General features: G+C 48.6%; 1 protein-coding gene across 1 annotated transcript in view; it reads left to right on the top strand.

The window, feature by feature from the left end:
- Window positions 1–23,878, top strand: part of xrcc5 (X-ray repair complementing defective repair in Chinese hamster cells 5) — a 361,785-nt gene that overhangs the window by 165,020 nt on the left and 172,887 nt on the right. Inside the window, exon 9 of the mRNA XM_072468320.1 lies at window positions 13,169–13,296. Coding sequence (XP_072324421.1) covers window positions 13,169–13,296 — 128 coding nt within the window. The remainder of the gene's footprint in view (window positions 1–13,168; window positions 13,297–23,878) is intronic.

Below are 23,878 nucleotides of genomic sequence, written 5' to 3'. Positions count from 1 at the left end.
GGTTCAGTATGTAACCCAGGCTGTTTGTGAGCGCTCCCCAAGGTTTACTGAACATGCTGTTACTGGCTCTCTCTCTTGATTCTAACATTCTGTTGTTGAGTCCTAACTCCTGAATGTCCTGAAAATTCTTCCGTTATATTTAAACATTTGTTTATTCTTATTTTTATTATGTGTTCTATGTGGTTCAATCTGGTATCTATTTTTCCATATCCCATTACTTCACCTGATTTCCCTAATGCAATTAACCATACTAATATTCCCAAACTAATTACGGTAATCCTCATTAAAATTGTTCCCCACATTTAAAAAAAAAAAAAAAAAAAAAATTTTTATTAAAGGTTTCATAAAATATCAATACCAAAATGAAAAAGGATCCCAACAGGGTTAAGTACAAAACACAGTCCAGAAAAACAACCCTCCATACCCCCCTCCCCCCACTGTACATAAATAATAAATTAACATTAACACCCCGACTTAATGCAACAAGTATATACACCCCCTCAGACCCTCCAATGTAAATAACAAAAACAAAAAATAATAAAGTGACCCCCCCCCCCCCCCCCCCCCCACACCGAGTTGCTGCTGCCATTGACCAATGTTTACCGCTCTGCCAGGAAGTCTAAGAACGGTTGCCACCACCTGAAGAACCCTTGTACCGACCCTCTCAAGGCGAATTTCATCCTCTCCAACTTAATAAACCCCGCCATATCGTTGATCCAGGATTCCACGCTTGGGGGCCTCGCATCCTCCCACTGAAGAAGAATCCTTCGCCGGGCTACCAGGGACACAAAGGCCAGAATTCCGGCCTCTTTCGCCTTCTGCACTCCCGGCTCCTCTGCCACCCCAAATATTGCGAGCCCCCAGCCCGGCTTGACCCTGGATCCCACCATCCTCGCTACGCCCTTCCAAAATTCCTCCAGCGCTGGGCATGCCCAGAACATATGGGTGTGATTTGCTGGGCTCCCTGAGCACCTAACACACCTGTCCTCACCCCCAAAAAACCGACTCATCCTTGTCCCGGTCATGTGTGCCCTGTGCAGCACCTTAAACTGTATGAGGCTGAGCCTCGCGCACGGTGAGGAAGAGTTCACCCTCCCCAGGGCATCTGCCCACGTCCCTTCCTCAATTTCCTCTCCCAACTCCTCCTCCCACTTGCCTTTTACCTCCACCACCGAGGCCTCCTCCTCCTCCTGCATCACCTGGTAAGTTTCCGAGATCTTCCCCACTCCCACCCACCCCCCCGAGAGCACCCTGTCCTGTACTGTGTGTGGCAGTAGCCGCGGGAATCCCACCACCTGCCGTCTGGTAAATGCCCTTACCTGTAAGTACCTGAAGGTGTTCCCCGAGCCCGTACTTCTCCTCCAGCTCACCCAGGCTCGCGAACTTCCCGTCCACAAACAGGTCCCCCAACCTTCGTATCCCAGCCCTGTGCCACCCCGCAAACCCTACACCTGTTCTTCCTGGGGCGAACCGGTGGTTCCCCCGTAATGGGGTCCCCGCCGAGGCCCCCACTTCCCCCTGTGTCGCCTCCACTGCCCCAAAATTTTGAGGGCAGCCACCACCACCGGGCTCGTGGTATACCTCCTTGGAGGGAGCGGCAGCGTCGCCGTTGCCAGCGCCCCCAGACTCGTATCCACGCAAGATGCCGTCTCCAGCCTCTTCCATGCAGTCCCCTCCCCCTCCATCACCCACTTGCGCACCATCGTCGCATTGGCGGCCCAGTAGTATCCACAGAGGTTGGGCAGCGCTAGTCCCCCCCTATCTCTACTCCGCTCCAGGAACACCCTTCTCACCCGCGGAGTCCCTCGCGCCCACACAAACCACATTATACTCCTGTTAACCTGCCTGAAAAAAGCCTTCGGGATAAACACGGGGAGGCACTGGAACAGGAACAAAAACCTTGGGAGCACCGTCATTTTGATTGACTGCACCCTACCCGCCAAGGACAGCGGCAACGCATCCCACCTCTTGAACTCCTCCTCCATTTGCTCCATCAGCCTTGTAAAATTAAGCCTATGCAGGGCCCCCCAGCTCCTGGTCACCTGGACTCCCAGATACCTGAAGCTCCTCTACGCCTTTTTTAGTGGGAGCTCACCAATTCCCCTCTCCTGGTCCCCTGGATGAACTACGAACAGCTCACTCTTCCCCATGTTGAGCTTGTACCCCGAAAAGTCCCCGAATTCCTTAAGAATCCTCATTACCTCTGGCATTCCTCCCACCGGGTCCGCCACATACAGCAGCAGGTCGTCCGCATAAAGTGACACCCTATGCTCCTCCCCACCACGCACCAACCCCCTCCAGCTCCTCGACTCCCTCAGTGCCATAGCTAGGGGTTCAATCGCCAGTGCGAAGAGCAGAGGGGATAAGGGACACCCCTGTCTCGTCTCTCGGTGCAACCGAAAGTACTCGGACCTCCTCCTGTTTGTGGGCACACTGGCCATCGGGACCTCATACAACAGCCTAACCCACCTGACAAACCCGTCCCCAAACCCGAACCTCTTCAGCACCTCCCACAGGTACCCCCACTCTACCCTATCGAAGGCTTTCTCAGCGTCCATCGCCACCACTATCTCCACCTCCCCCGCCCTCGCCAGCATCATGATAACGTTCAAAAGCCTCCGCACATTCGCGTTCAACTGTCTCCCCTTCACAAACCCGGTCTGGTCTTCGTGGATGATCTGCGGCACACAATCCTCAATCCTCGTGGCTAAGACCTTCGCCAGCACCTTGGCATCTACATTTAAAGAACAAAGAACAAAGAACAAAGAAATGTACAGCACAGGAACAGGCCCTTCGGCCCTCCAAGCCCGTGCCGACCATACTGCCCGACTAAACTACAATCTTCTACACTTCCTGGGTCCGTATCCTTCTATTCCCATCCTATTCATATATTTGTCAAGATGCCCCTTAAATGTCCCTATCGTCCCTGCCTCCACTACCTCCTCCGGTAGTGAGTTCCAGGCACCCACTACCCTCTGCGTAAAAAACTTGCCTCGTACATCTACTCTAAACTTTGCCCCTCTCACCTTAAACCTATGCCCCCTAGTAATTGACCCCTCTACCCTGGGGAAAAGCCTCTGACTATCCACTCTGTCTATGCCCCTCATAATTTTGTACACCTCTATCAGGTCGCCCCTCAACCTCCTTCGTTCCAGTGAGAACAAACCGAGTTTATTCAATCGCTCCTCATAGCTTATGCCCTCCATACCAGGCAACATTCTGGTAAATCTCTTCTGCACCCTCTCTAAAGCCTCCACATCCTTCTGGTAGTGTGGCGACCAGAATTGAACACTATACTCCAAGTGTGGCCTAACTAAGGTTCTATACAGCTGCAACATGACTTGCCAATTCTTATACTCAATGCCCCGGCCAATGAAGGCAAGCATGCCGTATGCCTTCTTGACTACCTTCTCCACCTGTGTAGCCCCTTTCAGTGATCTGTGGACCTGTACTCCTAGATCTCTTTGACTTTCAATACTCTTGAGGGTTCTACCATTCACTATATATTCCCTACCTGCATTAGCCCTTCCAAAATGTATTACCTCACATTTGTCCAGGTTAAACTCCATCTGCCATCTCTCCGCCCAAGTCTCCAGACAATCTAAATCCTGCTGTATCCTCAGACAGTCCTCATCGCTATCCGCAATTCCACCAACCTTTGTGTCGTCTGCAAACTTACTAATTTAGCAACGGAATCGGCCTGTAAGACCCACACTGCAGGGGATCCTTGTCCCGCTTCAGGATCAAGGAGATCAGTGCCCGGGACATCGTTGGGGGCAAAGACACCGCCTCCCTTGCCTCATTGAAGGTCCTAACTAACAGCGGGCCCAACAGGTCCATATATTCTTTATAGAATTCGACCGGGAAACCATCCGGCCCCGGTGCCTTCCCCGCCTGCATGCTTCCTATCCCTTTGATCAGCTCCTCCAGCCCAATCGGGGCCCCCAGTCCCACCACCAGTCCCTCTTCCACCTTTGGAAACCTCAATTGGTCCAGGAAGCGGCCCATCCCTCCCTCCCTCCCGTGGGGGCTGGGATCGGTACAATTCCTTGTAGAAGTCCCTGAAGACCCCATTGATGCCAGCTCCACTCCGCACCACACTCCCTCCCCTGTCCTTAACTCCCCCGATCTCCTTAGCTGTGTCCCGCTTCCAAAGCTGATGCGCCAGCATCCGGCTTGCCTTTTCCCCATACTCGTAAATCGCCCCCTGGGCCTTCCTCCACTGCACCTCCGCCTTCCTGGTGGTCACCAGGTCGAATTCGGCCTGGAGGCTACGCCTCTTCCTCAACAATCCTTCCTCGGGCTCCTCCGCATACCTCCTGTCTACCCTCACTATCTCCCCCACCAGCATCTCCCGCTCCCTCCGCTCCTTGTGGGCCCTAATGGAGATCAGCTCTCCCCTCACCACCGCCTTCAGTGCCTCCCATACCATCCCAACTCGGACCACCCCGTTGTCGTTGGTCTCCAGGTACCTCTCTATACTTCCTCGGACCCGCTCGCTCACCTCCTCTTCCGCCAACAGCCCCACCTCCAAGTGCCACATCGGGCGCTGGTCCCTCTCCTCCCCCATCTCCAAGTCCACCCAATGCGGGGCGTGGTCCGAAATGGCTATTGCCGAATACTCGGTATCCTCTACTCTCGCTATCAGCGCCCTACTCAAAATGAAAAAGTCGATTCGAGAATAAGCCTTATGGACATGTGAGAAGAATGAAAATTCCCTAGCCCCTGGACTTGCAAATCTCCAAGGGTCCACCCCTCCCATCTGGTCCATAAACCCCCTCAGCACTCTAGCCGCCGCCAGCTTCCTACCCGTCCTAGACCTGGAGCGATCCAGTGCCGGATCCAGCACCGTGTTAAAGTCTCCCCCCATTATCAGTCCCCCCATTATCAGGCCCCCCATTTCCAAGTCTGGGATCCGACCCAACATACGCCGCATAAAACCCGCATCGTCCCAGTTCGGGGCATACACATTGACCAGTACCACCCTCTCTCCCTGCAACTTACCATTACGTACCTACCGCTATTATCTGGCACAATGTTCGACGCCTCAAACGACACCACCTTTCCCACCAAGATCGCCACCCCTTGATTGTTGGCATCCAGCCCCGAATGAAACACCTGACCTACTCATCCTTTCCTCAATCTTTCCTGGTCTGCCACCTTCAGGTGTGTCTCCTGAAGCATAGCCACATCCGCCTTGAGCCCCTTCAGGTGTGCGAATACGCGGGCCCGCTTAACCGGCCCATTCAGTCCCCTTACATTCCAGGTTATCAGCCGGATCAGAGGGCTACCCGCCCCCCTCCCCCGCCGACTAGCCATGACCCCTCCTCGGCCAGCCACGCGCCCGCACCCCACACCCAGCCCGTTCCCCACAGCGGCATACCCCCGTCTCGACCCCCCCCCCTCCCCCGCTTGCTCCAGCTCCTCCTTGACCATAGCAGCAGCAACTCGATTCCCCCCCCCCCAGCTAGGACCCATTCGAGCTGATTTACTCCCCCCATTGCACTTCCGCAAGTCAGCTGACTCCTGCTAACCCCGGCCACTCCCGCCTCTCCTTCGACTCCTCCCATTGTGTGGCACACCCTCCTCTCCCGTCCCCATCCATAGGCTCTCCCCCTCCCCCTTCCATTCTAAGCGCGGGAAACAACCCTCGCTCCCCCTCCCCGGCCCCGCCCCCTCCAGTCTTAAGCACGGGAAAAAGCCCGCGCTTTCCACCTACCCGGCCGCGCCACCTCTGACGCAGCTCCTTTTACAGGCCCGGTCCCCTCACCCCTGACTCGGGCCTCCCCCTCGGGGCCCCATCTCACCTCCAAGAGGCCCCCCACGACCAACCCAACAAAAACAGTGCCCAACCCGCCCCAGCCACCCTCACCGACCCAAAAGAGAAAAAACACAAAGAGAAAGAAACCCGGAGCAATATAAAGGCCCCCCCCTCGAAACAAAAATAAACATAGCATATCAACTGCAGTCCCCAATCGCCCGTCCTAACCCTCAATCTGTGTCCAACTTCTCGGCCTGAACAAAGGCCCACGCCTTCTCCGGAGACTCAAAATAATGGTGCCGGTCCTTGTAGGTAACCCACAGTCGCGCTGGCTGCAGCATGCCAAACTTCACCCCCTTCTTGTGCAGCACCGCCTTCGCTCGATTGTACCCGGCCCTCCTCTTCGCCACCTCCGCACTCCAGTCCTGATATATCCGAACCTCCGCGTTCTTCCACCTGCTTCTCCTCTCCTTCTTGCCCCACCTGAGCACACACTCCCGATCGACGAACTGATGGAACCGCACCAGCACCGCCCGTGGAGGCTCGTTAGCCTTGGGCCTCCTCGCCAACACTCTATGGGCCCCTTCCAGCTCCAGGGGCCCCTGGAAGGACGCCGCTCCCATCAGCGAGTTCAACATGGTGACCACATAGGCCCCCACATCCGGCCCCTCCAGCCCCTCCGGGAGGCCCAGAATCCACAGCTTCTTCCGCCTCGTCTGATTCTCCGTCTCCTCGAACCGCTCCTGCCATTTCTTGTGGAGCGCCTCATGCGCCTCCACCTTTACCGCCCGGCCTAAGATCTCGCCCTCATTGTTGGAGATCTTTTGTCGAGCCTCGTGGATCGCCACCCCCCTGGGCCGCCTGTGTCTCCAGCAGCTTATCAATAGACGCCTTCATCGGCTCTAGCAGGTCCATTTTAATCTCTCTGAAGCAGCGCTGGATACCCTCCTGCTGCTCTTCCGCCCACTGCATCCACGCTGCCTGGTCTCCGCCCGCCGCCATTTTGTCCTTCTTCCCTCGCACCTTCTTCGGGTCCACCACCACCTTTTTTGTCACCCCGCTCCTAGTTGAAGCCATATACTGACGGGGAGCTGTTGTAGACTCCTTCCCACACCGGGAAACGTCGAAAAAGTGCCGTTGGGAGCCCTGAAAAGAGCCCAAAAGTCCGTTTTTGCGGGAGCCGCCGAATGTGCGGCTTTGCTCCGCATAGCCGCAACCGGAAGTGTGCCCCACATTTTAACCAATCTAGTTTACTCTTCGTCCCAATTATTTCCATTCCTTCTTCAACACTGATCCTAATTTCCCTCTCGATTGTAGTCCTTTTTCTCCTTCCAACCAAATGTGTCTGTATCATTCTCTCCATCTGAAAAATCCAATGAACAGGTCAAGGTTGGAGAGGGCCCTAATTCTTAATTTGAGTTTTCTAGTCTTGTTTAGATAGAACATAGAACATAGAACATTACAGCGCAGTACATGCCCTTCGGCCCTCGATGTTGCGCGGACCTGTGAAACCACTCTAAAGCCCATCTACACTATTCCCTTATCGTCCATTGGTCTATCCAATGACCATTTGAATGCCCTTAGTGTTGGCGAGTCCACTACTGTTGCAGGCAGGGCATTCCACACCCTTACTACTCTCTGAGTAAAGAACCTACCTCTGACGTCTGTCTTATATCTATCTCCCCTCAATTTATAGCTATGTCCCCTTGTGCTGGACATCACCATCCGAGGAAAAAGGTTCTCTCTGTCCACCCTATCCAATCCTCTGATCATCTTGTATGCCTCAATTAAGTCACCTCTTAACCTTCTTCTCTCTAACGAAAAGAGCCTCAAGTCCCTCAGCCTTTCCTCATAAGATCTTCCCTCCATACCAGGCAACATTCTGGTAGATCTCCTCTGCACCCTTTCCAATGCTTCCACATCCTTCCTATAATGCGGTGACCAGAATTGCACGTAATACTCTAAATGCGGCCGCACCAGAGTTTTGTACAGCTGCAACATGACCTCATGGCTCCGAAACTCAATCCCTCTACCAATAAAAGCTAACACACCGTACGCCTTCTTAACAACCCTCTCAACCTGAGTGTCAACTTTCAGGGATCTATGTACATGGACACCAAGATCTCTCTGCTCATCCACACTGCCAAGAATCTTACCATTAGCCCAGTACTCTGTCTTCCTGTTATTCCTTCCAAAATGAATCACCTCACACTTTTCTGCATTAAACTCCATTTGCCACCTCTCAGACCAGCGCTGCAGCTTATCTATGTCCTTCTGTAACTTGTAACATCCTTCCGCACTGTCCACAACTCCACCGACTTTAGTGTAATCTGCAAATTTACTCAACCATCCTTCTACACCCTCCTCCAGGTCATTTATAAAAATGACAAACAGCAGTGGCCCCAAAGCAGATCCTTGTGGTACACCACGAGTAACTGGACTCCAGCCTGAACACTTCGCATCAACCACCACCCTTTGTCTTCTTCCAGCTAGCCAATTTCTGATCCAAACTGCTAAACCTCCCTGAATCCCATGCTTCCGTATTTTCTGCAGTAGCCTACCGTGGGGAACCTTATTAAACGCTTTACTGAAATCCATATACACCTCATCAACTGCTTTACCCTCATCCACCTGTTTGGTCACCTTCTCAAAGAACTCAATAAGGTTTGTGAGGCACGACCTACCCTTCACGAAACCGTGTTGACTATGTCTAATCATATTCCAGAAGTGCCCTCTCCAGGACCTCTGGATTTTCTTTGCCACAATCAAAATTGTGACCCCTTCCGTTCTGATAAGCCTCTCTTATCCAGGAGTTTTTTGCCTCTTTTAATTTTTTCCACTCCTGTTCCATTGCTTCATCTCTCTTGCCTGTGTTCCAGGGCAAGAGGATTACCCTAATTGCCATTTTTCAAATTACTAACTTCTGTTCCTGGCGGTCCCTTTCAGTTGCACTCTGTAATTAAGGAATATGTACCCGTCGTGGGCAGTTATCCCAAGGGTACCGAAGGCACTATCTTTTTGTTTTAGTTAAGGGTCGATTGATTGGTCTCTAAAGGTTTCTCGGCATCCCTATTTCTAGAGATTTTCCCTCACAATCTGCCTTACTCTAAGGATGATTTATTTTTTGACCTACTTCTACCAGTAATGGATGCAAGACACTCAGTACTTGTTACTAAGATGTTCTGCAGACTTTTACTCAATGTGAGTATATTCCATCTACTAACACTCGCACCCAACTGAGTTTTATGTCCCCCCGATCCACAGAATATTCTTAAAAGTCGATCACCCATGACTTTCAGAACTAAACTCGGCAGGTAAAGTTCGTCCCACACATAGGCTAAAAACTTCCAATATTTTAACCTTTGTGCCGGTTAGAAGCTTCCCTTCTAACCTCCACTCCGCTTAACTAGAAATTTGTAATATTCTAGCCTCGCTTTAACTAGAAACTTCTAATATTCTAGTCTCCACGTTGGGCGCCATGATGTTGTAATCACCAAGAAATCTCCCCCTAAACTGAAAAAGGGGTCAAGAAATTCCAAGTGGTGAACAGGGATCCCCTTGAGTCCCTGACTCCGAGGAAGACTTAGGTGGGTGCTATTCCGGTCAAACTAATGTTGCAAGTTAGTCACCGGTATAACCCATATGCTCTACTCAGGCTTTTATAAGTAGAAGAAGTAAACTTTCTGATATCCACTCTTTCAGGTTATCCACTTAACTTTATTTTCAACTTAAGATTAAAACTATTTTAAAAAAGGATATAACAGATCTTTTTCTTTCGATACTTTGGGCCTTCAGGTCTTCCTTGTCAATCATTATTCTTTTAATTTTGGTTCTTCTGATGTATTTTCTGTGCTGCTTGGTTTTTAAAAGCGAGCCTCACAGCCTTTTCTTCTTCCTTCCTCCAGCTCTTTATTTATTTATGACCTTGTTCTTTATAGCCGCTGGCTCCTTGCTCGCTTTGCGGAGCCGCTCGCCCAGCCTCCCTCCGCACGCTGTTGGCTTTTTAAAATTCTGCTCCTGTCATCGGCTGCCTTCCTCTCCGGCTGCCTTTCTCCAACTACTCTCTTACTGCCTCCCAACTGCCTTTTAACTTCCGTTATTTTTTTTAAATAACGGCCGCCGCAAGCGCCAGCGCATGCCCCCTGCTTAGGCTCCCAACCGCCGCTTCTGCCCGAAAAGCAACGGCCCCCGCGAGTCCATCCGCACGCCTCCCGCTTGTCCAACATCGGCTCCCCAAACAAATACCCCAAGTCCTCCCAGGACAACACCCAAGGCCCAAATGCCACATTTTTCAATTTTTCATTACAGCTTCTACCGCCGCAGGGGATACAGGACAAAGTAGTCTCTCGAACAGGCGAGAGAGGCCGACGTTTTGGCCTTTGCCTCCTTGGTAGCCCGGAGACGGATCTTATTAGCGGGAAGGGACTCGAAGCCCCCAAAATCAGGGGTTTGGGTTAGCGACATGGTTGGGTTTCTCAGGCTTGAGAAAATTAAGTTGGCCCTGAGAGGATCAACGTTAGGGTTTGTTCGGAGGTGGCAGCCGTTTATCAACGGTGTGCCTCAGGGATCGGTACTGGGTCCACTGTTATTTGTGATTTATATTAATGATTTGGATGAGAATTTAGGAGGCATGGTTAGTAAGTTTGCAGATGACACCAAGATTGGTGGCACAGTGGATAGTGAAGAAGGTTATCTAGGATTGCAACGGGATCTTGATCAATTAGACCAGTGGGCCGACGAATGGCAGATGGAGTTTAATTTAGATAAATGTGAGGTGATGCATTTTGGCAGATCGAATCAGGCCAGGACCTACTCAGTTAATGGTATGGCGTTGGGGAGAGTTATAGAACAAAGAGATCTAGGAGTACAGGTTCATAGCTCCTTGAAGGTGGAGTCGCAGGTGGACAGGGTGGTGAAGAAGGCATTCGGCATGCTTGGTTTCATTGGTCAGAACATTGAATACAGGAGTTGGGACGTCTTGTTGAAGTTGTACAAGACATTGGTACGGCCACACTTGGAATACTGTGTGCAGTTCTGGTCACCCTATTATAGAAAGGATATTATTAAACTAGAAAGAGTGCAGAAAAGATTTACTAGGATGTTGCCGGGACTTGATGGTTTGAGTTATAAGGAGAGGCTGGATAGACTGGGACTTTTTTCCCTGGAGCGTAGGAGGCTTAGGGGTGATCTTATAGAGGTCTATAAAATAATGAGGGGCATAGATAAGGTAGATAGTCAACATCTTTTCCCAAAGGTAGGGGAGTCTAAAACTAGAGGGCAGAGGTTTAAGGTGAGAGGGGAGAGATTCAGAAGGGCCCAGAGGGGCAATTTCTTCACTCAGAGGGTAGTGAGTGTCTGGAATGGGCTGCCAGAGGTAGTAGTAGAGGCGGGTACAATTGTGTCTTTTAAAAAGCATTTAGATAGTTACATGGGTAAGATGGGTATAGAGGGTTATGGGCCAAGTGCGGGTAACTGGGACTAGCTTAATGGTAAAAACTGGGCGGCATGGACTGGTTGGGCCGAAAGGCCTGTTTCCATGCTGTAAACTTCTATGACTCTATGACTCTATAACTTCCTCGGGGAAAACTAAACAGTTAGCAGATTCAATAAGGGTTTTTGTTTAGCTTAGGCAGGAACAGTGAGAGTGGAGGGGGTGATACGCACTGAATTAGGTTGACATTCGTATTTTTTGTTGTTAAAAAACCATAAATCCCTCAATACAATGTTAAAAAAAATTATTTGGGGGAGAATGTAACTGGTCTGATTAGAAAGTTTGCGGACGACACAAAAGTTGGTGGAATTGCGGATAGCGATGAGGACTGTCAGAGGATACAGCAGGATTTAGATTGGTTGGAGACTTGGGCAGGGAGATGGCAGATGGAGTTTAATCCGGACAAATGTGAGGTAATGTATTTTGGAAGGTCTAATACAGATGGGAAATATACAGTAAATGGCAGAACCTTTAAGAGTATTATTAGGCAGAGGGATCTGTGTGTACAGGTCCACAGGTCACCGGGCCTTCATCGGATGGGGCATTGAGTTTAACAATTGGCAAGTCATGTTGCAGCTGTATAGAACCTTAGTTAGGCCACACTTGGAGTATAGTGTTCAATTAGGGGCAGCATAGTAGCATTGTGGATAGCACAATTGCTTCACAGCTCCAGGGTCCCAGGTTCGATTCCGGCTTGGGTTACTGTCTGTGTGGAGTCTGCACATCCTCCCCGTGTGTGCGTGGGTTTCCTCCGGGTGCTCCGGTTTCCTCCCACAGTCCAAAGATGTGCAGGTGAGGTGGATTGGCCATGATAAGTTGCCCTTAGTGTCCAGAATTGCCCTTAATGTTGGGTGGGGTTACTGGGTTATGGGGATAGGGTGGAGGTGTTGACCTTGGGTAGGGTGCTCTTTCCAAGAGCTAGTGCAGACTCGATGGGCCGAATGGCCTCCTTCTGCACTGTAAATTCTATGATAATTCTGGTCGCTGCACTACCAGAAGGATGTGAGGCTTGGGAGAGGGTACAGAAAAGATTTGCCAGAATGTTGCCTGGTATGGACGCACGGTAGCACAAGTGGATAGCACTGTGGCTTCACAGCGCCAGGGTTCCAGGTTCGATACCCCGCTGGGTCACTGTGCGGAATGGCCTCCTTCTGCACTGTATGTTCTATGGAGGGCATTAGCTAAGAGGATAGGTCGGAAAATTTGATTTGTTCTCACTGGAATGACGGAGGTTGAGGGACGAGCTGATAGAAGTCTACAAGATGATAAGGGGCATGGACAGAGTGGATAGTCAGAAGCTTTTTCCCAGGGTGGAAGAGTCAATTCCGTGAGGGGCACAGGTTTAAGGTTCGAGGGGCAAAAGTTTAAGGAGATGGAGGAGGCAGGTTTTTTACACAGAGGGTGGTGGGAGCCTGGAACACGCTGCCGGGGGCGGTAATGGAACAGATACGATAGTGACTTTTAAGGGGCGTCCTGACAAATACAATAGGATGGGAATTCTAGAATTCTCCCTCTGTGTACCCGAACAGGCGCCGGGGTGTGGTGACTCCGGGATGTTCACAGTGACTTCATTGCAGTGTTAATGTCAGCCTCCTTGTGACAATAAAGATTATTATTAATCTATGGAGGGAGTTAACTTTGGCACAGTCTAATCGGATTGGATCTTGCTGAAAGTTGGTTCATCATGGAATGAATCGTGGAATCATACAACCCAGGAGGATTCCTTTCCTCTTTGAAAGAGGAAAGGAATCCTCGGGGCTGTTTAGCAGACTGGGCTAAATCGCTGGCTTTGAAATGTTTTCCTTTCAAGTGATTATTCACTTCACTTTTGGAAGTTGTAACTGAATCCCCTTTCACTGCACTTTCTTGTATGAAAACTGCATTTATCCTCCTCTCCCCATTCTTTTGCCTCACAGAGGAACAGTTATCAGCTGTGGACGCTCTGATCAACTCTATGAATTTGGTGGTGGACGACGGAGAAGAAATAGAGGATCTCTTTAAAGTTAATAAAATTCCCAATCCTCAGTTTCAGCGGCTGTTCCAGGTAAAATAAATTCTAAATCATAGTGGGTGTGACTTTTAAACAAGAGATTAGGGGCCTGGTACACAACTTGAAAAGGGCTAACTTCAAAGAGATGAGGGAACAACACAAGCAAATTAACTTTCAGAAGCACTCAAGTGGAGGACATGTGGAATGCTGAGCTTCAAGAAAGATATATATTTGAAATGAACAGGCTGAGAGTTGAAATCTATTAATCAACCAATAGTGAAATGAAAAGAAAAAATCCATCAGAAATCTAATTTCATAGAATCATAGTTTACAGCATGGAAACAGGCCCTTCGGCCCAACCAGTCCATGCCGCCCAGTTTTTACCATTAAGCTAGTCCCAGTTGCCCTCACTTGGCCCATAACCCTCTATACCCATCTTACCCATGTAACTATCTAAATGCTTTTTAAAAGACACAATTGTACCCGCCTCTACTACTACCTCTGGCAGCACATTCCAGACACTCACTACCCTCTGAGTGAAGAAATTGCCCCTCTGGGCCCTTCTGAATCTCCCCCCTCTCACCTTAAACCTCTGCCCTCTAGTTTTAGACTCCCCTACCTTTGGGAAAAGATGTTGACTATCTACCTTATCTATGCCCCTCATTATTTTATAGACCTCTATAAGATCACCCCTAAGCCTCCTACGCTCCAGGGAAAAAAGTCCCAGTCTATCCAGCCTCTCCTTATAACTCAAACCATCAAGTCCCGGTAACATCCTAGTAAATCTTTTCTGCACTCTTTCTAGTTTAATAATATCCTTTCTATAATAGGGTGACCAGAACTGCACACAGTATTCCAAGTGTGGCCGTACCAATGTCTTGTACAACTTCAACAAGACGTCCCAACTCCTGTATTCAATGTTCTGACCAATGAAACCAAGCATGCCGAATGCCTTCTTCACCACCCTGTCCACCTGCGACTCCACCTTCAAGGAGCTATGAACCTGTACTCCTAGATCTCTTTGTTCTATAACTCTCCCCAACGCCATACCATTAACTGAGTAGGTCCTGGCCTGATTCGATCTGCCAAAATGCATCACCTCACATTTATCTAAATTAAACTCCATCTGCCATTCGTCGGCCCACTGGCCTAATTGATCAAGATCCCGTTGCAATCCTAGATAACCTTCTTCACTATCCACTATGCCACCAATCTTGGTGTCATCTGCAAACTTACTAACCATGCCTCCTAAATTCTCATCCAAATCATTAATATAAATCACAAATAACAGTGGACCCAGCACCGATCCCTGAGGCACACCACTGGTCACAGGCCTCCAGTTTGAAAAACAACCCTCTACAACCACCCTGCCTTCTGTCGTCCAGCCAATTTTGAATCCAATTGGCAACCTCACCCTGGATCCCGTGAGCTTTAACCTTCTGCAACAACCTACCATGCGGTACCTTGTCAAAGGCTTTGCTAAAGTCCATGTAGACAACGTCTACTGCACTGCCCTCATCTCTCCTCTTCTTGGTCAACCCCTCAAAAAACTCAATCAAATTTGTGAGACATGATTTTCCACGCACAAAGCCATGCTGACTGCCCCAAATCAGTCCTTGCCTCTCTAAATGCTTGTAGATCCTGTCTCTCAGAATACCTTCTAGCAACTTACCTACTACAGATGTTAGGCTCACCGGTCTGTAGTTCCCAGGCTTTTCCCTGCTGCCCTTCTTAAACAAGGGCACAACATTCGCTACTCTCCAATCTTCAGGCACCTCGCCTGTGGCTGCCGATGATTCAAATATCTCTGTTAGGGGACCCGCAATTTCCTCCCTAGCCTCCCACAGCATCCTGGGATACATTTCATCAGGTCCCAGGGATTTATCTACCCTTATGCGCTTTAAGACTTCCAGCACCACCTCCTCTGCAATATGCACACTTCTCAAGACATCACTATTTATTTCCCTTAGTTCCCTAACATCCATGCCTTTCTCCACCGTGAATACCGATGAGAAATATTCATTCAGGATCTCACCCAACTCTTGTGGCTCTGCACATAGATGTCCTTGTTGATCCTTAAGAGGCCCCTACTCTGTCCCTAGTTACTCTTTTTCCCTTTATGTATCTGTAGAAGCTCTTTGGATTCTCCTTTGCATTATTTGCCAAAGCAATTTCATGTCCCCTTTTTGCCCTCCTGATTTCCCTCTTAACTCTATTTCGACAATCTCTATACTCGTCAAGGGATCCACTTGATCCCAGTTGTTTATGTACGTCATATGCCTCCTTCTTCTTTTTGACCAGAGTCTCAATATCTCGAGTCATCCAGGGTTCCCTACTTCTACCAGCCTTGCCCTTCACTCTAAAGGGAATGTGCTTACCCTGAACCCTGGTTAACACATTTTTAAAAGCTTCCCATTTACCAGCCGTCCCTTTGCCTGCCAACAGTCTCCCCCAATCTACCTCTGAAAGTTCCTGTCTGATACCATCAAAATTGGCCTTGCCCCAATTAAGAATTTTAACTCTTGGCCAGACCTATCATTCTCCATAGCTATCTTAAAACTAATGGAGTTATGGTCACTTGTCCCAAAGTGATCCCTCACTAACACTTCTGTCACTTGCCCCTCCTTATTTCCCAAGACGAGGTCAAGTTTTGCCCCCTCTCTAGTCGGTCCATCCACATACTGAATGAGAAATTCCTCCTGAATACACTCAACAAATTTCCCTCCATCCAAGCCCCTAATGCTATGGCTGTCCCAGTCAATGTTGGGAAAGTTAAAGTCCCCTACTATTACCACCCTATTTTTCTTGCAGCTATCTGTAATCAAAGAACAAAGAACAAAGAAATGTACAGCACAGGAACAGGCCCTTCGGCCCTCCAAGCCCGTGCCGACCATACTGCCCGACTAAACTACAATCTTCTACACTTCCTGGGTCCGTATCCTTCTATTCCCATCCTATTCATATATTTGTCAAGATGCCCCTTAAATGTCCCTATCGTCCCTGCCTCCACTACCTCCTCCGGTAGTGAGTTCCAGGCACCCACTACCCTCTGCGTAAAAAACTTGCCTCGTACATCTACTCTAAACTTTTCCTCTAAATCTCCTTACATATTTGCTCCTCAATTTCCCGCTGGCTATTTGGGGGCCTGTAGTACAGTCCTATCAAGGTGATCTCTCCCTTCTTATTTTTCAGTTCCACCCATGTAGACTCAGTGGGCGAACCCTCGGATATATCTCCTCTAAGTACTGCCGTGATGTTCTCCCTAATCAAAAACGCCACTCCCCCTCCTCTCTTACCTCCTGTTCTATCCTTTCTATAGCATCTGTACCCCGGAACATTGAGCTGCCAGTCCTGCCCCTCCCTTAGCCATGTTTCAGTCATAGCTATAATATCCCAGTCCCATGTGCCCATCCATGCCCTGAGTTCATCCGCTTTGCCCGTCAGGCCCCTTGCATTGAAATAAATGCAGTTTAATGTAGACTTTCCTTGCTCTCTGCCCTGCTTTCTCTGGTCTTGCTTTACACACTCTCCCTTCCTGCCTTTTGTTTCCGTCCCCACTGACTTCCTACATCGGTTCCCATTTTGTTAGGAGAGACAGAAAATATCAGAATCATAGATTATCATAGAGTTTACAGTGCAGAAGGAGGCCATTCGGCCCATCGAGTCTGCACCGGCTCTTGGAAAGAGCACCCCACCCAAGGTCAACACCTCCACCCTATCCCCATCCCAGTAACCCCACCCAACACTAAGGGCAATTTTGGACACGAAGGGCAATTTATCATGGCCAATCCACCTAATGGAGGTGGAGTGAAAGTTCTGATTAAAGAGGGGATACAAGCGATATGGAGGGTGATACAGCAAAGGAAGAAATTACTGTCAAGGTTGCTGCTCAAAAGTTTAAAAGTCATGTTCCATTAATTGGCCTCTAAATTGTGGGAAGAAATCGAAAGAGGAAATGTAGAAAAACATTAGAAAGAAGAATATGGAGGAAATTATTCTGGGAGATTTTAATTATCAACTTATCAATTGGTACAGAGTGGGACTAAGTGGAGTAAAAGGAATGAGATTGGTGCAGTGTTGCTGCACTATTGTCGAGTGGGATGCTAATTAACTGACAAGGTTGGTGCTGCTGTGGGCGAGTTAAATGCAGGAGAGCAACTTGGGAGCAGTGATCGTAATATGATTTCAAATTCTAAGAAGTGAAAAATCAGTACAAACAATAAAAACACCAGGTTGGTTTTCAGAAAGACGAGTGAGCTAGCTAAGGTAAAGTGGATAGAGAAATTAGACGGGTGGACAGGAGCCAGAAGTGGGGTTTAGTTCACAATTGACGTTAGTTTTAAAATGATTTTCCTTGGAGGTTCTGTGGTTATGGCTCAGCTGATATCTGTGGGAATAAGCACGTCATTTTAGTCATTGGAGCTATAGGTAGCATTAAAATCTTTTTCAAAGGGTGTCACGGTGGCACAGTGGTTAGCACTGCTGCCTCACAGTGCCAAGGACCCGGGTTCGATCCCGGCCCCGGGTCAACTGTCCGTGTGGAGTTTGCACATTCTCCCAGTGTCTGCGTGGGTCTCACCCCCCCACAACCAAAAAGATGTGCAGGGCAGGTGGATTGGCCACGCTAAATTACCGCTTAATTGGAAAAAAAAGAGTTTGGTACCCTAAATTTATAAAACAAAAAACAACAATTTTTTAAAAATATATATTTTTTGAATATCTGAAATGGCAGCAGGAGTAAGGCCACTCGGCCCATTGAGCCTGCTTTGCCACTGATCTGATTGTAACCTCAACCGTACATTCCTGCCTACCCTCAATAGCCTTTCACCCCCTTGTTAATTAAGAATCTATCTAGCTCTGCCCTAAAACATTCAAAGACTGCTTCCAACACCTTTTGAAGAAGAAGGCCCCAAAGATTCACGACTCCCTGGGAGAAAACATTTCTCCTCATCTGTCTTAATTGAGTGATCCCTTATTTTTTTTACAGTGACTCAGAGTTCTAGATTCTCCCAGAAGAGGAAGCATCCTCTCCATATCCACCCTGTCAAGACCTCTCTGGATCTTAAAGGTTTCAATCAAGTTGGCTCTTACACATTTAAACGTCAGTGAATACAAGTCTAATTTGCCCAACATTTCCTCATAAGACAACCCACCTATTCCAGGTATTCATCTAATAAACCTTCTCTGAACTGCTCCGAACGCATTTACATCTTTCCTTTTAAATAAGACCACCAATACTGAACACAGTACTCCAAATGTGGTCACCCCCATACCCTGTACAATAGAAGAATAGTCTCCCTATTTTTTAAATCAATTTTCCTCACAATAAACAATGACATTCTATTAGCTTTCCTAATTATTTGCCTTCTGTGATTCATTAGGACACTCAGATTCTTTTGAATCTCTGAGTTCTGCAATCTCTCACCATTTAGATAATATGCTGCTTATTTGCTCTTCTTGCCAAAATGGAAAATTTCTCTTCATTGGCCAGATTTTTGCCCACTCATTTAACCTATTTATATCCCTTTGTGGCCTCCTTATGTCCTCTTCACAAGTTACTTTCCTACCTATCTTTTTGGCACCAATGCTTTGATCCATTCAACCAATCATTTATATAAATTGTAAACGGTTGAGGTCCCAGCACTGATCCCTGCGGCATATTATTCGTCACATCCTGCCAACCAGAAAAAACCTATGCCCAGTGAAAACAGCGCGAGAGGTGAGTGAGCCGGGACATTGAAAACAGCGCGGGAGCTGAGTGAGCCGAGACAGTGAAAACAGCGCGGGAGCTGAGTGAGCCGGGACTCTGAAAACAGCGCGGGAGGTGAGTGAGCCGGGACTCTGAAAACAGCGCGGGAGCTGAGTGAGCCGGGACATTGAAAACAGCGCGGGAGGTGAGTGAGCCGGGACTCTGAAAACAGCGCGGGAGATTTAAAAAGCACAGGAGCTGCGAGTCAGAGCGGAGGTTTTAAAAGATCGCGGCCTAGTTTCGGGAGCCGTTCGGAGGAGGAGGAGCAGTCTCTGTCAGGGAGAGAACCTGAGAACATCTAAGACACTCAGAAGGTAAGAAGGTAAGTAAGTGATTTTTACTCATTTCTACTTTTATACCTTTTTCAAATTGTGTGTGTCGGGGGGAACTGAAGTGACATCACAGAAAAGCTGTGACCTGAGTGGCTGGTTGGGAATCTACACTAAATTTAAAAAATTAAGCATTGGTAACTAATTAAACATAATTACTTAATTATAATTTAGAGGGGTATCTAAGCCAGAGATCGGAGAGTACTATATTTAGCTTTCGCATTTCTATTAGAAATCTAGTGCGAGGAAACAGATAGTTAACAGTAACTTTGAAATTTGTTTTTTTTAAATATAAAATTTAAAAACAAAAAACTTTTAATTTTAATTAATTGACGCAATGTCAGTTAGAGGGGTGCAGTGCTCTGACTGTGAGATGTGGCTTCATCTGCAGAAAGTGCACCCAACTGGAGCTCCTCACAGACCGCATGGTTCGGTTGGAGCAGCAATTGGATGCACTTAGGAGCATGCAGGTGGCGGAAAGCGTCATAGATCGCAGTTATATAAATGTGGTCACACCCAAGGTGCAGGCAGAGAAATGGGTGACCACCAGAAGGGGCAGGCAGTCAGTGCAGGAATCCCCTGTGGTTGCCCCCCCCTCGAACAGGTATACCCCTTTGGATACTGTCGGGGGGGATAGCCTATCAGGGGAAAACAGCAGCAGCCAGAGCAGTGGCACCACGGCTGGCTCTGATGTTCAGAAGGGAGGGTCAAAGCGCAGAAGAGCAATAGTAATAGGGGACTCTATAGTCAGGGGCACAGATAGGCGCTTCTGTGGACGTGAAAGAGAGTCCAGGATGGTATGTTGCCTCCTTGTTGCCAGGGTCCAGGATGTCTCCAAACGGGTAGAGGGCATCCTGAAGGGGGAGGGCAAACAGGCAGAGGTCGTTGTACATATTGGTACTAATGACATAGGCAGGAAGGGGCATGAGGTCCTGCAGCAGGAGTTCAGGGAGCTAGGTAGAAAGTTAAAAGACAGGACCTCTAGGGTTGTAATCTCGGGATTACTCCCTGTGCCACGTGCCAGTGAGGCTAGAAATAGGAAGATAGCGCAGCTAAACACGTGGCTAAACAGCTGGTGTAGGAGAGAGGGTTTCCGTTATCTGGACCACTGGGAGCTCTTCCGGGGCAGGTGTGACCTATATAAGAAGGACGGGTAGCATCTAAACCGGAGAGGCATAAATATCCTGGCCGCGAGGTTTGCTAGTGTCACACGGGAGGGTTTAAACTCGTATGGCAGGGGGGTGGGCACGGGAGCAATAGGTCAGAAGGTGAGAGCATTGAGGGAGAACTAGGGAATAGGGACAGTGGGGCTCTGAGGCAGAGCAGACAGGGAGAAGTTGCTGAACACAGCGGGTCTGGTGGCCTGAAGTGCATATGTTTTAATGCAAGAAGTATTATGGGTAAGGCAGATGAACTTAGAGCTTGGATTAGTACTTGGAACTATGATGTTGTTGCCATTACAGAGGCTGAGGGAAGGACAGGATTGGCAGCTAAACGTTCCAGGATTTAGATGTTTCAGGCGGGATAGAGGGGGATGTAAAAGTGGAGGCGGAGTTGCGCTACTGGTTCGGGAGAATATCACAGCTGTACTGCGGGAGGACACCTCAGAGGGCAGTGAGGCTATATGGGTAGAGATCAGGAATAAGAAGGATGCAGTCACAATGTTGGGGGTTTACTACAGGCCTCCCAACAGCCAGCGGGAGATAGAGGAGCAGATAGGTAGACAGATTTTGGAAAAGAGTAAAAACAACAGGGTTGTGGTGATGGGAGACTTCAACTTCCCCAATATTGACTGGGACTCACTTAGTGCCAGGGGCTTAGACGGGGCGGAGTTTGTAAGGAGCATCCAGGAGGGCTTCTTAAAACAATATGTAGACAGTCCAACTAGGGAAGGGGCGGTACTGGACCTGGTATTGGGGAATGAGCCCGGCCAGGTGGTAGATGTTTCAGTAGGGGAGCTTTTCAGTAACAGTGACCACAATTCAGTAAGTTTTAAAGTACTGGTGGACATGGATAAGAGTGGTCCTAGGATGAATGTGCTAAATTGGGGAAGGCTAATTATAACAATATTAGGTGGGAACTGAAGAACATAGATTGGGGGCGGATGTTTGAGGGCAAATTAACATCTGACATGTGGGAGGCTTTCAAGTGTCAGTTGAAAGGAATTCAGGACCGGCATGTTCCTGTGAGGAAGAAGGATAAATACGGCAATTTTCGGGAACCTTGGATAACGAGAGATATTGTAGGCCTCGTCAAAAAGAAAAAGGAGGCATTTGTCAGGGCTAAAAGGCTGGGAACAGACGAAGCCTGCGTGGAATACAAGGAAAGTAGGAAGGAACTTAAGCAAGGAGTCAGGACGGCTAGAAGGGGTCACGAAAAGTCATTGGCAAATCGGGTTCAGGAAAATCCCAAGGCTTTTTACACGTACATAAAAAGCAAGAGGGTAGCCAGGGAAAGGGTTGGCCCACTGAAGGATAGGCAAAGGAATCTATGTGTGGAGCCAGAGAAAATGGGCGAGGTACTAAATGGATACTTTGCATCAGTATTCACCAAAGAGAAGAAATTGGTAGATGTTGAGTCTGGAGAAGGGTGTGTAGATAGCCTGGGTCACATTGAGATCCAAAAAGACGAGGTGTTGGGTGTCTTAAAAAATATTAAGGGAGTTAAGTCCCCAGGGCCTGATGGGACCTACCCCAGAATACTAAAGGAGGATGGAGAGGAAATTGCTGAGGTCTTGACAGAAACCTTTGGATCCTCACTGTCTTCAGGGGATGTCCCGGAGGACTGGAGAATAGCCAATGTTGTTCCTCTGTTTAAGAAGGGTCGCAAGGATAATCCAGGGAACTACAGGCCGATGAGCCTTCCTTCAGTGGTAGGGAAATTACTGGAGAGAATTTTTCGAGACAGGATCTACTCCCATTTGGAAGCAAATGGACGTATTAGTGAGAGGCAGAATGGTTTTGTGAAGGGGAGGTCGTGTCTCACTAACTTGATAGAGTATTTCGAGGAGGTCACAAAGATGATTGATGCAGGTAGGGCAGTGGATGTTGTCTATATGGACTTCAGTAAGGCCTTTGACAAGGTCCCTCATGGTAGACTAGTACAAAAGGTGAAGTCACACGGGATCAGGGGTGAGCTGGCAAGGTGGATACAGAACTGGCTAGGTCATAGAAGGCAGAGAGTAGCAATGGAAGGATGCTTTTCTAATTGGAGGGCTGTGACCAGTGGTGTTCCACAGGGATCAGTGCTGGGACCTTTGCTCTTTGTAGTATATATAAATGATTTGGAGGAAAATGTAACTGGTCTGATTAGAAGTTTGCAGACGACACAAAGGTTGGTGGAATTGCGGATAGCGATGAGGACTGTCGGAGGATACAGCAGGATTTAGATTGCCTGGAGACTTGGGCGGAGAGATGGCAGATGGAGTTTAATCCGGACAAATGTGAGGTAATGCATTTTGGAAGGTCTAATGCAGGTAGGGAATATACAGTGAATGGTAGAACCCTCAAGAGTATTGAAAGTCAAAGAGATCTAGGAGTACAGGTCCACAGGTCACTGAAAGGGGCAACACAGGTGGAGAAGGTAGTCAAGAAGGCATACGGCATGCTTGCCTTCATTGGCCGGGGCATTGAGTATAAGAATTGGCAAGTCATGTTGCAGCTGTATAGAACCTTAGTTAGGCCACACTTGGAGTATAGTGTTCAATTCTGTTCGCCACACTACCAGAAGGATGTGGAGGCTTTAGAGAGGGTGCAGAAGAGATTTACCAGAATGTTGCCTGGTATGGAGGGCATTAGCTATAGAACATAGAACAATACAGCGCAGTACAGGCCCTTGGGCCCACGATGTTGCACCGAAACAAAAGCCATCTAACCTACACTATGCCATTATCATCCATATGTTTATCCAATAAACTTTTAAATGCCCTCAATGTTGGCGAGTTCACTACTGTAGCAGGTAGGGCATTCCACGGCCTCACTACTCTTTGCGTAAAGAACCTACCTCTGACCTCTGTCCTATATCTATTACCCCTCAGTTTAAAGTTATGTCCCCTCGTGCCAGCCATATCCATCCGCGGGAGAAGGCTCTCACTGTCCACCCTATCCAACCCCCTGATCATTTTGTATGCCTCTATTAAGTCTTCTCTTAACCTTCTTCTCTCCAACGAAAACAACCTCAAGTCCATCAGCCTTTCCTCATAAGATTTTCCCTCCATACCAGGCAACATCCTGGTAAATCTCCTCTGCACCCGCTCCAAAGCCTCCACGTCCTTCCTATAATGCGGTGACCAGAACTGTACGCAATACTCCAAATGCGGCCGTACCAGAGTTCTGTACAGCTGCAACATGACCTCCCGACTCCGGAACTCAATCCCTCTACCAATAAAGGCCAACACTCCATAGGCCTTCTTCACAACCCTATCAACCTGGGTGGCAACTTTCAGGGATCTATGTACATGGACACCTAGATCCCTCTGCTCATCCACACTTTCAAGAACTTTACCATTAGCCAAATATTCCGCATTCCTGTTATTCCTTCCAAAGTGAATCACCTCACA

The sequence above is a fragment of the Scyliorhinus torazame genome, chromosome 2, assembly GCF_047496885.1.
Source record: "Scyliorhinus torazame isolate Kashiwa2021f chromosome 2, sScyTor2.1, whole genome shotgun sequence".
Taxonomy (NCBI): domain Eukaryota; kingdom Metazoa; phylum Chordata; class Chondrichthyes; order Carcharhiniformes; family Scyliorhinidae; genus Scyliorhinus; species Scyliorhinus torazame.
The sequence above is the reverse complement of the archived record's forward strand: the minus strand, read 5'-3'. Positions and strand labels throughout refer to the sequence as shown.